The 14513-nt window shown below is 41.5% G+C and overlaps 1 protein-coding gene across 1 annotated transcript in view; it reads left to right on the plus strand.

The window, feature by feature from the left end:
* Positions 1-14513, plus strand: part of cfap74 (cilia and flagella associated protein 74) — a 216799-nt gene that overhangs the window by 25256 nt on the left and 177030 nt on the right. Inside the window, 2 exon segments of the mRNA XM_078239710.1 lie at positions 6662-6752; positions 12271-12352. Of these exon segments, the coding sequence (XP_078095836.1) occupies positions 6662-6752; positions 12271-12352 (173 nt within the window).

A 14513-nucleotide genomic window follows, 5' to 3' on the forward strand; every position in this document is an offset into this window, starting at 1 on the left:
AACTCCGCTCTTTAAAAAACACGCCTTGTAATTTTCTTCCATACAATGCCTTCTCTCACATGCCTTCACCAAAGGATCCACTTCCAGGATTTCAATCTCTCCTTTTAGTATTTCTCTGTCTTGGATTGCCAGGTGCATTCACGCTCCCACACTATCTCTCAGGTACCCAGCCAGGCCAACACAACATTACTGCTTCACAAGCTGTAGTAAGAGGTCATCAAACTTTTGATTTACTTCTGATGTCTGGTTCCCCACTTACTCTGGTTACTGCAGCGGTCTCTTTAATGGCGCATGCTCTCTGCTTTGTACTTTAACCTCACCCACCAGGATCTTATTCAACTTCTTGTTCTTTGTTCCTTTAACTTAACTGTCTTCCTGAGACATTCCTTTTGTCCCAATTCCCGAGTTCCTGGACTTTTTGGTGTTTTTTTGGGAAGTGTGCTGTTTGCAGCTCCCTTGTCCAGTCCAGCTTCAAACTAAAATTTAAAAGTTCTTTCTAACCTAACGTAGCACCTGATCACTAAGCAACAGTCTAGTCTTTCTTTAACCCTGTTTATGTTCACGTTTTAATCCTTCGAGCACAATGCAGGCAGAGTTTGAAGTGAAACCAAAACCCACAGACATACAGGCACCTTTATTTAAAAAGAGCTAACTGAAGTTTAACCCTCTTTCAGCAGACAACTACAGAAGCACAACTTAAGTTTTAAGAACAAAGAACAAAGAAAATTACAGCACAGGAGCAGGCCCTTCGGCCCTCCAAGCCTGCACTGACCATGCTGCCCGACTGAACTAAAACCCCCTACCCTTCCGGGGACCATATCCCTCTCTTCATGTATTTGTCAAGACGCCCCTTAAAAGTCACTATTGTATCTGCTTCCACCAGACCCCCGGCAGCGAGTTCCAGCACCCACCACCCTCTGGGTAAAAAACATGTTTAACTTAACTTAAGTTTATACCCTTATACCTCATATTTAATACCCAAAAATACAAATATAGTTTATTTAAAACTACTTGTTTCCTGACACTTAACATTACTAATCCAAGCACAGAATACCCCAAATGCAAATATGAAACATGAATGACGAAAAATAGGAATCTGAATGATGTTATATTTTCTTTGGGCAGTGTACAATCAAACAATTCCTTCATTACGTAAAAGCGTTTGACAATCGTTTTGCTCAATAGAAGATGTCAATGTCATTAAGATATAAGCCCCATCAAAAGTGCTCTTAAGTCATGAAAGTGTCAGTTATTTGTGCGGGATATCTCAACAAATGTTATGTGTGGCTCCTCAGGGTATCCTTGTTCCCTTTCTAAACCCAGTATTTATTCAAACCAGACCAGTAACAACATTCAGTGAAAGAAGTGTGCAGCTGTCTCATCTACTTGTGTCAGTCATTTTGGAAAATTGGGTCACCATGTCTCGGCTTGTGTGAATGCTTATACTTTGCAAATTTCTCATCAACACAACAGTCATTTTCCATGTGTTTTTCCCATATCGTACCAGATGCTCTTAAAGTATGAGCTGTCTTTTAAAATGCTGACTGGGTGAGAAATTCATCTCTGGAGCACCACCTCCAGTGGCATATTATGAAGGTCTAGTGCAGTTTTGTTGGCGCTCCTGCACCGACAACACCAGTATACAGAGGAAGGAGCGCTATCCTGACATCACACAATCCAACTGTGTGAAGCAACACCAGGATACCTCATTCGGATCACACAGCCTCAGGTTGTTTTCTCTTCTTCCTCGGGCTGGGAGGGTGGCAGTTCCTGGATAGGGAAAGGTTGCGTTTGAGGCACGAAAGATGAGGTGGAAAGCAAGAAATCTATGGTCACACAGGAACATTCCATCACCCTCAATGTTCTCAGCAATGCTGGATATCATGAGTTCTGTCACAGCCAGCCCCACTAGCTCAGAGCATCTCCTCCAATGAGTTCACTGCTGGTGTCTTTGTCCTCTCTCTGCCAGCTCTGTTTTGCTCCTTGAGCAGTAATATACTCAGTCCCACTTTAACCCCCTATGTACCAGATCTACTACTACAGTGGGTACATTTCATGTGAAAATGCGGTCAGTTCTTGACCACCCATGTGAGGCCATTTGACCTCTTAAGCCACTGGTGCAGGGTCCTTGGGTCCAGACTCTGGGGATTTACTGTCCTGACAATATGCTATCACCCTCTTCAGACAGTAATCCTTGAAAGCCTCATAGCCTCCTGCAAAAACACGGCTCCTTTCCTGCAGCCCACTTCTACATACAAAGCCTCGAGTACTACATCGGTCTCCCTGAAACACTCTGCACTGGTGCTCCATTCTCCATCTTTTAAATTCCAGCAACGTTATTCAGTGCATCTTCCCTTTAAGAGGGACAGCCTACCTTTAAGAAGAGAGAGCTGGCTGCAACATGTGCTATTAGCAAAATGCTGTTTGGCCCTCTGCTGGGCACAGAGACAGAAAGCAATGAAGAACCTGCTCACTCCTACACTGCAATCCGTTAAATGAAGTGGGAGTACCAGGTTTTTAGGCTGTGCACCTCTAATGGAACCATCACGGGAAGGTCACAAATAGCGACTCCTGCAAAATACAGGGCAAGTGAATTTTTAACCCACTGTCTCCATTGTGCACAAGGTGGACTTGGTCTATTAAGGAGTAGGAATGTAATTATGTGCCATGTTCAGAGCATTGAAAGGAGTAGAAAATAAAATAAGGAAAATTCAGAGAAATTAGTAAAGGAGTCACAGTTAAAATCACTAATAAAGTACGTTATCAAATAAATTGATGCATTATTGCAGCCATATTCATGAAACACAGTTAAATGTGATTAAATATATTCCATAGTTGTAGGTTTTCAACTTTAAGGTCTTGTAGTTCATTTAGAATAAATGGATAATTTTATACTCAATATTCCGCAGAGGATACTGCCTTTCATGACAAATGGACATCTCAAAGCGCTTTATATTCAAAAAGGTGTTTCTGAAGCCTCTCCCTATCTCTGTAATCTCCAACCTCACAAACCTCTGGGTTGTCTGTGCTCCACTAATTCTGACCTCTTGTACATTCCCAATCATAATTGCTGTACTGTTGGTGACCGTGCCTTCAGTTGCCTGGGCCTCAAGCTCTGGAATACCCTCCCTACACCTCTTCACCCCTCTACCTTGTGTTCGTCCTTTCCTTTAAAACTTTCCGCTTTGTGCAAATGTTCGGCCATTTATAGTCGCTCAATATTATACTTTGCTTTATAATGTGCCTGTGAAGCTAATTGGATGATTTTTCATTAGGTTAAGATGTTATATAAGCTGTTGTTGGAGTGCCTGTTGAAACGTAAGAAGGCAATATGAACATAGAAATGGTTGTCGGTGTGCTATCTGAGATTTAGTACCATTCACTAAAGTTTTTGGACGAATCATTGGCCCAGATGTACTGGAATGGGACATTATGTAAAGGCAAAATCTTAATCTCATTGTGGGTTTACCTGCACCAGATGGAATACATTGGTTCAATAAGGTGCCTCGACCACCATCTGCTCGAGGGCTAGGCAATAAATGCTGGCCTTGTGGCTGCGGTGGGGAAGAGATCGTTGTTCACCTCCTTCTGGAATGTGTCTTTGCAAAGCACACTGTTGTTTCAGTTGAGGGTCATCCCGAGCAGCTCAGTGACACAGCACTCTGTGCGCTACAGGCTGTTCCCAGGGATGCACACCAAAATAATCAACTCCGTGTACAGGATCATTAACCTGGTGAAAGATGCTCTTTAGTCTGCCTGAAACTTGCTGACCTTCCAGTCCAGTCCTCCACCGTAGCAGACTGGCACATTCCAAGATCTAGGACTACATGCTGCGGGATGCACTAAAGCTTGGGGGAGCTGTCATCCATGCGCAATGCGGAAAGGTAACTGTGTAAGGGCTTTCAGCCATGGTAAAGTTTAAAGTTTGTTGGTGTCACAAGTAGACTTACATTAACAGTGCAATGAAGTTACTGTGAAAATCCCCTAGTCGCCACACTCCAGCACCTGTTCAGGCACTGAGGGAGAATTTAGCATGGCAAATGCACCCACCAAGGGGGTTGGAAAGTTTGTAGAACCACTCAAACTCGAGCTGATTGCCTGATCCTGAATGTACTTTGCGAATATCAAGAACATTGAAACACAAAATGCTGCAAAACAGCATCTGTGGAGAGAGAAAAGTACCAACATTTGAAACATTGAGCGTGTCTTTACGGCCACGCTCAAACGAGACCAGGAATCCCTGCCCAAGGTCAATGGACATTTCCGTTGTCTCACCCGTTCCGATTCCATGATGGGTGGGGAGGTAGAATTCCAGCGATCAGCTCTATTCTCTCTCCATGGCTGTCAAATCTGCTGAGATTTTCCCGCATTTTCTGTTTTAGTTTCAGATTCCAGCAGCTGCAGTACATTGCTTTTATGGAGAATATTGAATTGGAGCACCTCAGAGTGCCATCATGCTATGTGGAGAAAAGTTGAAATCTATTATACTTTCTGCAATGTTTAAAATTGGAGCTGTTCTGTCCCGGGGCTGTATGCCTGAGATGTTAAATATCAGAGAATCACAATTACACACAGCCACCTAGCAATGAGACAGGTTGAATTTTATGACACTTAGTAATTTAAGGTGAAATGTTTAGTGATGAACTTTTGCAGGTGTGTGTTTTGGGCAATGCTGGGTCACTCACATTCCCAGGCCTGTCAGTCTGTCCTGTCCTCCCAGCAGCTTCCCTGACAACCGAATGTTCCACATTCCCTCTCAGACCCGCAGGAAACAAGCTGACATTGTTTAAAACATTGTTTTTCTCTCTCTCTCTCATCCTCCCACTGCAGCAGCAACTTTGCACTAATCACTGTCTCCACACCGAAGCACATTTTGCAGCAATTTTCCCTCATTACAAACCACCCCACCCCGGGCAGCGAGCTTCACCCCGGCCGTTACCATGGAGACCGCCCGCCGCTAGGCCCGCAGCCTGGGACTCGGATGGACGCGGACGGCCAGGTGAGGCACAGGGGACCCTGGGGTGAAGGGAGATAGGGGCCTGGGGGTGAGGGGACTCTGGCCGCGGGTCATGTCTGTCGGAAGGGGGTTCCGGGGAACGGGGGAGTGGAGACGGAGATAAGAGCCCCCACCCCAAAAATCCTCAGGGCACCCTCCCTCTCAAACACCCCAGCCTCCCCACCCCAACAATTCCTCTCCCCTCAAACTCCCCCAACCCAAGTGCCCAAAAAATCCCCCACACCACAAAGCCTCAGGGCACCCCACCTCTTTCCTCCCCTGCCCCCCATAAATACCCCCTCCCCGTATATCCCCAGCATCCCTTCTCCCCTCTTAAAACCCAGAGACTCCATAAAGCCCCACAGTCCAAAAGACGGGCTGGTTAGGTACATTGGCCGTGCTAAATACTCCCTCAGTGTACCTGAACAGGCGCCGGAGTGTGGCGACTAGGGGATTTTCACAGTAACTTCATTGCAGTGTTAATGTAAACCTACTTGTGACACTGATAAATAAACATTAGAAACTTTAAGCTCCCTGTCAAGCCCCAGAACTCTCCAGTGGAAGCCATCTAATATGATATTGAAGATTCAGAGCATTAATAACATACAATGCATTGACGTTGGCTCCTAATGCAATTAATTGACTGTGAACATATTGCTACATTCATGCCTCTGTGAAGCTCCTTGAGACTTTATATTACATTAAAGTTAACAAGTTGCTGAATAAGTACAAGTTATTGTGGTTGTACATTACATTTTACTAAATAAATCACATATGTTTCGCTCCCTCATTTTTCTGGACTCCTGCTGATTTATACTGAACCGTAATTCCGTAGTGTGTGTGTGTGTGTGGACATGTTGGCGGAGGACTCAACTAGCTCATCTCTGATGGTCCAATATCCTGCCAACACTCAATGCCTAGGTTTATACATTTGAGTAATAATTCGGACTACATACCAGAGAGTGGCTCGGAACTATGGTTCAGTATAAACCAGACAGTAGTTCAGAAAAATGAGGTTACAAAACAAATGTGATTTATTTAGTAAAATATAATGTACAACCACTATGACTTGTATTTATACAGCAACTTTAATGTAATAAAACATCTCAGGGAGCTTCACGGTGGCATGAATGTAGCAATATGTTAACAGTCAATTAATTGCATTAAGAACCGACGTCAATGCATTGTATGCTCCCTACCATGAGGAAAAATACTCTCTTAAAAATCTTCACAGCTTTAAAATGTTACCTTTTCAAATTGAAGACCGTAATTTATTCAGTGTAACGATCATTGATTAACCGACAGTAGGATTGCGTAAAATTCTCTCTCATATACTGTAAAAAATGAATTGTATGCAAGGTACTTTAAATCTAATGTGGTGGATTTAATAACAATCACTCTCCAAGTAATGTTAATGCATAAATACTGTTACCTTATTGCACTTAATTATGGATAGTTCCTGAAGTAATTATATTTACTCTGCAAATAATTGCTTAAATATGGCAGTACACTTTTGTGACTGTCAGCAGTTTATGACTGAGCAAATGGAAATTTGGTTTTTTTTGCTCCCCGTGTAATTTTGGAAAGGGCCAAATGGAACAATTACATGGCTAGGGAACAATTACATAAAATGCATGAAAAGTTTGATTTTTGTCTGTGTTGCAGCCACTGAAGCAAGGTCACTCTGGTATGGAGGAAGAGTATGAAATTGAAGGCAAGGAAGAAACAAAACTGGATCCAGAAGAAGAAGAAATAAGTAAAGATAGAATTGTTACTTCAAATATTGTTTTCCAAAAATAGCTTATTAGTGACATATTAAAAGATGTAACAAGTTCTTATAAGGGATGTCATTCATCCCTTCGAGCTCATCATCCCACAGAACGTCCATCTGAGTAATCAGCTGTTCCTTGAATGACTCCAAATATTTTCCTTCATTACCCTTCTCAGAAAATCAGTATTGTTTACTTCTTGTGTGAAAATGTGCTTCCTGACATCTGTCCTGAACTTATCTTACACCAGTATCCAAGTGTCCAACTGGCAATGAAGAAAAGACCCAGCTGCTTCTGGTTGATAGCAGAAGTTACCAATGAGGGATTTCTTTTGTTTATTACAAATACATTATTACAAAACAATTACAAATATTCAAAGAACGAATATAAAAGATACATTACCAATGGCTAACACCATCCATTTATCAATAAGCTACAATTACTACCTTCTATTTAGGAAGGGTTCATTGTCGGTTATAGTTTTCCAGGGCATTACCCTCTAAATACACCTCAATTTACAAATCATAATTTATAAATCTACAAACATTAGTACAATACAGCAAACTGTAGTTACCAATGAGGGAATGAGTAACTAACACAGAAAGGAGCAATTAAGACCCTAAATTACAAAACAAAACTATTGCCCATGAGCCAACAATTGCCATAAAGTGACCAATGAAAATGTTGAAATAGCTTCTATTCCTTTTGTTAGCCAATCAACATTATTTCATAGGCCATACGTGTTTACTTCAGGAAAGCTAGTATCTGAATGGTTTGGGTTTAAGTTACATTTCCTCACAGCTTCTAATTTTTTGCTGAAACATCCATAATGATGCTCCTTGATCTTTGCACATTGCGAGGTCTGTGTCACTCAGTGCATCTTTGAGGGTGTTTGCATTAGTGTGGTCCATCAGTTCTTCTCAGAAATTGTATGCACAGTGCAACTGAGGACCAGCTTTCCTGCTGCAACAAAGTTAATCACTGTATGTCAGATTTCCTTCTGTACGGAGCGATTCTATGATTCGATATGTGTATAAAAAACACCAGCAAAGGGTTATATGTGGACTAGAAAACAAGGAAAGCCTACACTTTGGATGCAGTACTTCTTGTCAGAAACTTTTGCTATCTGTATTACCAAAAAAAGGTACTTCAACATTGTAACGCATAGATATTAAACTTCCTAAAATTAAACTTTGCTGTTGCAGAAACTGTTACACAACAGAAAAAAATGAGAAGGCAGCAGACAGTGTTTTGTACCATTGTCCTCTCCCTGGATTATATCTGGAGGCTCTCATTTTTCAGAATGTTAGCCAGGATGAAAGAGGCCAAAACAAAGGAATAAATTTTACTCTAATTATGAGTTAAATGGTAAAGCCAGAGTCTTTGCTTCTGTGCCATGCTTCTTGCTCTGCAATTATCTGGCACAGGAAAATATGTAAGTTTTGAGAAAATTGCTGAATATGGTAACAATGATGTGAGTTTTGTTCTGACAGTGCATAAGCAACCTCTCACTATTTTGACTTTCTTTTATTATCTCTCAAACTATTGTTCTGATTTACTCCTATTCCGCGTCATGTTATTGCTTATTCACCCCTAAGGTGCTTTACCTTTTTAATTCATACCTCAATTAAGAACTACTCTTACCTTCCTACTGTGATATTGCCAACACAGATATGAATCCCCCTTGAGTAGGTCCACAACTACCCTCTGTGCCTCTCATAACATTGTCCAAAGAGCCCAATGTGGCATCCATCACTGCACCCAAATGTTTTACTCTTTCTTGCCAACCTACCCACATAGCATACCTGCTAAGAATTAACATCAAGAATCTCCTTCCAATTCTGCTACCCCCATCCAGTTCTATCTCTTGAACTCTACTAATGTGATGAACAGTCACCAGTTTTCTTAGTATTTCGCTCTGTTCACTTGTGAACAATATGCTTGCTATGCATGACTATATTGTGGATGATCATTGGACAGAAACTAGACTAATAGTTGCCGTCACTTTGTTACTGAGACCTCTTTACCTAGCTATACTTTCCACTATTTGCCTGCCCACATTGTTGCACTGGCAGCATAAGTCTCATCATTAAACCACACATGGGCCGGAATTTTATCGTCCCACACGCCACGGAAATTGGAGCGGGCGAGGGGCGGACCATGGAAAGGTCCATTGACCATGAGTGGGATTTTATAGTTTCAGGATGAGCGAGGCCATAAAATCCTGCCCCATGTCTTTTCCACTACACCTCTGGCAGTTTTTCTTTCAACTATTCTGTTGTTTGCAACTAGTCCACAAACTCCTTCCTTAGTTTATGCCCAATACAACTTTCTTTCATTCTTCCCTCAACCCATGGATTGTGAATCTTCATCGTCAGTAATTTCAGTCTTCATCTCAGCTTTTCTTCTCCTGAATTCAGCTTCCTTTAGTCCTTGAAATGCTCTTGCTTTGCACAGCTTGCATTTGTATAGCATTTTCAATGTAGAAAAATATCCTGAGGTGCTCCGTGAGTGCAATTGGAAAAAGTTGACTCCAAGCCAAAGATATTGGGGGTACTGAAGAAAAGTCTGGCCATTGATATGGGTGTTTTCATCAGGAACCTGAACCTGGGCCTTTGGAAGATAATTACCAAGGGCTGCATGTAGATGAAGAAGAGGAATGGTTCAAAGATAGAGTGTTGAATTCTCCAGAAGTAATGTGTTCAAGGAGACTGTTCATAATTGGGAAGTAAGAAAGGAGCCAAGCAAGGGTAGCCCCACTGATCTGGATAATAGGAGAGAGGCACTTGGGGAGCATGATGAGTGTCAATTGTGTCTAAAGATGCAGAAACATTAAACATAAGAACAGATAGTGCACTATGCTCAGCATCATCTGTAATAAGTTCAAAGGTCTTGAGAACATCTGTTTAAACATCTCTCTTGCTTTCATTTCTACCAAGTCACAGATTCCCCTAGATCCTTGCACCCTAGCTGTGAACTGCTATCTCCCTCTAGTTTCTCACCCATGCCCTTTCCGAGATAAGTGACAGAATTGGTTTTGAAAGAATTTAGACTCCACTATTAGCTAGCACTAAATACAGTAATTATAACTGACAAGCTAAGAACAGTCTCGGTCTATTGCTGTAGTCACTCAACTGCAGTTACTGTTCTTGCAGTAAATGTGACCTCCTTTCCTTATCATTTGGATTGTTCTGTTATCAAATGTTATTTTATTACACATATTAATAATATATTACTGCTTGAGTACATTTTTAAACTGTTCCTTTGCTGTTGGCATGGCAGTATTATTGTAGAAGACATTGAACACATTTCCAAATGTGAGATAGAAAATGTGACAGATGACCATGAAAAATATTCCAAATTTAATTTGCAAATGAAAGTACTTATTTTACATTTCAATTTCTGAGGAGCTATCCATGTATTTTCAAACAGTATTGTCATTATGCACGTTTTCATTTGGACATTGTATTATAGAAGTTTATATTATTATAGAAATACAAAACATACAAAGTATAATGTAAATGTGTATATCTCATCTTTGGAAAAAAGACTTCAGTAATGAACCTATATCAACTACTTATTTCAATCATAGAATCATAGAAACCCTACAATGCAGAAAGAGGCCATTTGGCCCATTGAGTCTGCACTGACCATGATCAGTTCTACTCGAGTGATTGTAAGAATTATAATATAGGTACAAAGTACTATGACATAGATGCAACTAATATCAGTGATTAGCATGTATTTGGTGCACATTGGGGCTCTGTGGCAACATAATGTGAAAATGACTGTTACACAAAAATGTGCACTTGGAATTCTGCAAAGTCAATTTTTAAAGTTTATTAATTAGTCACAAGTTGGCTTACATTATCATTGGAATGAAGTTACAGTGAAAATCCCCTAGTCGCCACACTCCAGCACCTGTTTGGATACACTGAGGGAGAATTTAGCATGGCCAATGCACCTAATCAGTATGCCTTTTGGACTGTAGGGGGAAACCGGAGCACCCGGAGGAAACCCACGCAGACACAGGGAGAACGTACAGACTCCGCACAGACAGTGGCCCAAGCTGGGAATCGAACCCGATTCCCTGGTGCTGTGTGGTAGCAGTGGTAACCTCTCTGCCACCATGCCGCCCAGAATAGATAAACAAAGTAAGCACCGTAGGATCAATTTATATTTTGTTGAAAAGCAAGTGAAAGAAGAACAGTGCTAATAATTTGAAACTAACTTATCTTTCGTCAGCCAATTCATACTTTTTACTTGTCTGGATGAGTGCAACTCCAATGATACTTAAGATGCTCAACATCATCCAGTACAAAAGCTTGATTGGCACCCAATCCCTACCTTAAACATTCAGTTTCTCCATCACTGACGCGCAGTGGCAACAGTGTATACCATCTACAAGATGCACTGCAGATACTCACCAAGACTCCTGTGGCAACACAATCCAAACGCGTAACCTCTACCACCTGTTTTGTTTATTTTTTCACGGGATGTAGGCATCACTGGCTAGACCAGTGTTTATTACCTATCCTTAATTGTCCTTGAGAAGGTTGCCCTTGGATTATGAACAGCAAGGGCAGCAGACGCATACACCACTACCTGTAAGTTTCCCTTCAAGTCACACATCATCCTTACTTGTAAACATATTGCTGTTCCTTCACTGTCATTAGGTCAAAATGGGCAGCGCGGTGGCACAGTGATTAGCACTGCTGCCTCACAGTGTCAGGGACAAGGGTTCGATTCTGGCCTTGGGTGACTGTCTGTGTGGAGTTTGCGCGTTCTCCCCATGTGTGCGTGGATTTCCTCTGGGTGTTTGGCTTTCCTCACACAGTCCAAAAATCTATAGGTTAGGTGGATTGGCTACGCTAAATTGCCCCTTAGTGTCGCAAGATGTGGAGGTTAGGGGGATTAGTGGGGTAGGGGTGGGCCTGGGTAAGACGCTCTGTCGGAGAGTTGGTGCAGACCTGATGGCCCAAATGGCCTCCTTCTGAACTGTTGGGATTCCTGAATCCCCTCCCTAACAGTAGAGTGGGTAAATCTATACTAAGTGGACTGCAGCAGTTCCAGACATTAGTTGAGCACTATCTTCTCAGGCAATTAGAGATGGGAATAAATGCTGCCTTCCCATTGATGCTCACATCCCATGAATTAATTTTTTAAAAATCTGTTTTTGGATCCCCAGAGCCATGAAGGAATGCCTTGTGTGATAATTGTATTTAAGTTAATGACTAAGCTTTCTAAATAGCTTTCAGAACCATCTTGGTCCATTCTACTTAACCAGACTCTTGTGTGTGTACTTGCATTAAAAAAAAGAATAATTGATCTCATTCAATATGTACGAATGCCTCAGTGATAAAATGACATACAGATACTTCAATAGAAGTACTGAATAAAGTGTTGTGTAAAATTAAGTGCATTTAAAAGAACAATTTCTGGCACACACTCACTTAAAACTTTAATCTGCTGCCAGATAAATGTTGCAACTTGTTTGTATTGAAGGTTTGGAAGAATATGAGTTTGAGGAATTAGGCACGGAAAGTGATATCGCGATTCCAGGTGATGATATCTGTGAAATTACACGGTGAGTTGGCGAATATTGGTAAACAAATAAGTTATGATCTAATTGAATGGTGGAACAGGCTTGATCGGGGTAGACTGGCTACTCCTCTCAGGTTCCCTTCCAAGTCACACATCATCCTGACTTGGAACTATAATCACTGTTCCTTCACTGTCACTGGGTCAAAATCCTGGAACCCCCCCTTCCTAACAGCATTGTGGGCGTACCTACACCACACGGACTACAGTGATTCAAGAAGGCAGTTCACCACTACCTTCCCAAGGGCAATTAGGGATGGGCAATAAATGTTGGCCTAGCCAGTGACACCCACATCCCATCAATGGATAAATTTTAAAAAACCTCCTGTTTCAGTATGTTCCTAAAATGAGGTAATTGGTCGCAACAACATTTTCATTGTCTTCTGTCGATTTCCTTTGCAGCATTTTTTAAAAATCTGCCATATCTTTATAAACAGTTTTGATATCGGATTATGCTACCCATTTACTTCCAGAGAAATAAACTAAAAGTAGTTTCTGTACATTGAGATAAATTAGTTGCTGTAGATTTCCAGATTTATTTCGATTGTGGACTTCTGACAGTGACAATGTTTCTGTCTCGTCCAAAATGGGCAGCACGGCGGCACAGTGGTTAGCACTGCTGCCTCAGAGCGCCAGAGACCCTGGTTCAATTCCGGCCTCGGGCCACTGTTTGTGTGGAGTTTGCACATTCTCCCCGTGTCTGCGTGGATTTCCTCCGGGTGCTCTGGTTTCCTCCCACAGTCCAAAGATGTGCAGGTTAAGTTGATTGACCATGATAAATTGACCCTAGTGTCAGGGGATTAGCAGGGTAAATGTGCAGGATTCTGGGAATAGGGCCTGGATGCGATTGTGGTTGGTGCAGACTCGATAGGCTGAATGGCCTCCTTCTGCACTGTAGGGATTCTGTGATTCTGACATTTAATCGGTAGGCCCCAAAAATTATATTTTCAATTTTCTTTTACACTTTCTGAATGCTTTTACTTTGAAATTTAATCTGATCTTCAGGATTCATGCTTTCAATTGGTTCACACTATAATGCAACACCTAAGGGGGAAAGTGTAATATTTCTTTAAAAGCAAAGCACTTCTGTGAAAGGCATAACAAGCTCCTTTTCCTGGAGAGTTTAATGTGTGTTAACAAGTCACAGGATTTCTAGGATAACCAGATTATGCTTTTGGATTCCTGTTAGACAAAAGTGGTTTTCAAGTGTGCCGGTAGAGAATGAGCTCAGAGAATGAACGCAGGTGAAAGAGGGAACTGAGAAGGATTAGTACATTTGGTGTCTTCTGAAATTCATCTCATTGCTTTTCCCTGGAGGACAGCATGGGCGCTAACATTCCCACAAACATGAATGTAGGTGTTGAGTTGGCAGGAGTATATTGCGAATTGTTTTATAATTATAGGATTGATATTATAAAGTAAACTACAGGGGAAAAACCTGAGGTGGTGTGTTATATTACATGTATCAAAGATTATTATATTTCCAATACATTTGATTCAATAGTTAGAGCTATTTCTGTTTAAATATTACACTTTTGTTACTAAAAGTAATCACATAGAAGCATAGAAAATAGGTGCAGGAGTAGACCATTTAGCCCTTTGAGCCTGTTCCGCCATTCAATACGATCATGGCTGATTATGCACTTCCAGTATCCCACTCCCACTTTATCTCCATACCCCTTGATCCCTTTAACTGCAAGGGCCATGTCCAGCTCCCTCTTGAACATAGCTAACGGACTGACCCCAACAGCTTTCTGTGCTAGAGAATTCCACAGGTTCACAACTTGCTGAGTGAATAAGTTCTTCCTCATCTCAGTCCTGAATGGCTTACCCCTTATTCTTAGATGGTGACGCCTAGTTCTGCACTTCCTCAACATTGAGAACATTCTTCCTGCATCTAGCCTGTACAGTCCCATCAGGATTTTATATGTTTCTATGAGATCCCCTCTCATTCTTCTAAACTCCAGTGAGTACACATGCCATTTGTTATAATTTTACATTTTAGGGTAGATCTTACAAATTTCTGCTCCTCGTACAGTTTTGCTTGCCAGATGTCAACAGAGTATTTACCACCCACAATATGACAGTTGCCAGACACGCTAACGCACCTTGAACACTGCTTTCCTACCTCACTTCCCTCCTTTAAG

The sequence above is a fragment of the Mustelus asterias genome, chromosome 22 (assembly GCF_964213995.1).
Source record: "Mustelus asterias chromosome 22, sMusAst1.hap1.1, whole genome shotgun sequence".
In the NCBI taxonomy this organism is placed as follows: Eukaryota; Metazoa; Chordata; class Chondrichthyes; order Carcharhiniformes; family Triakidae; genus Mustelus; species Mustelus asterias.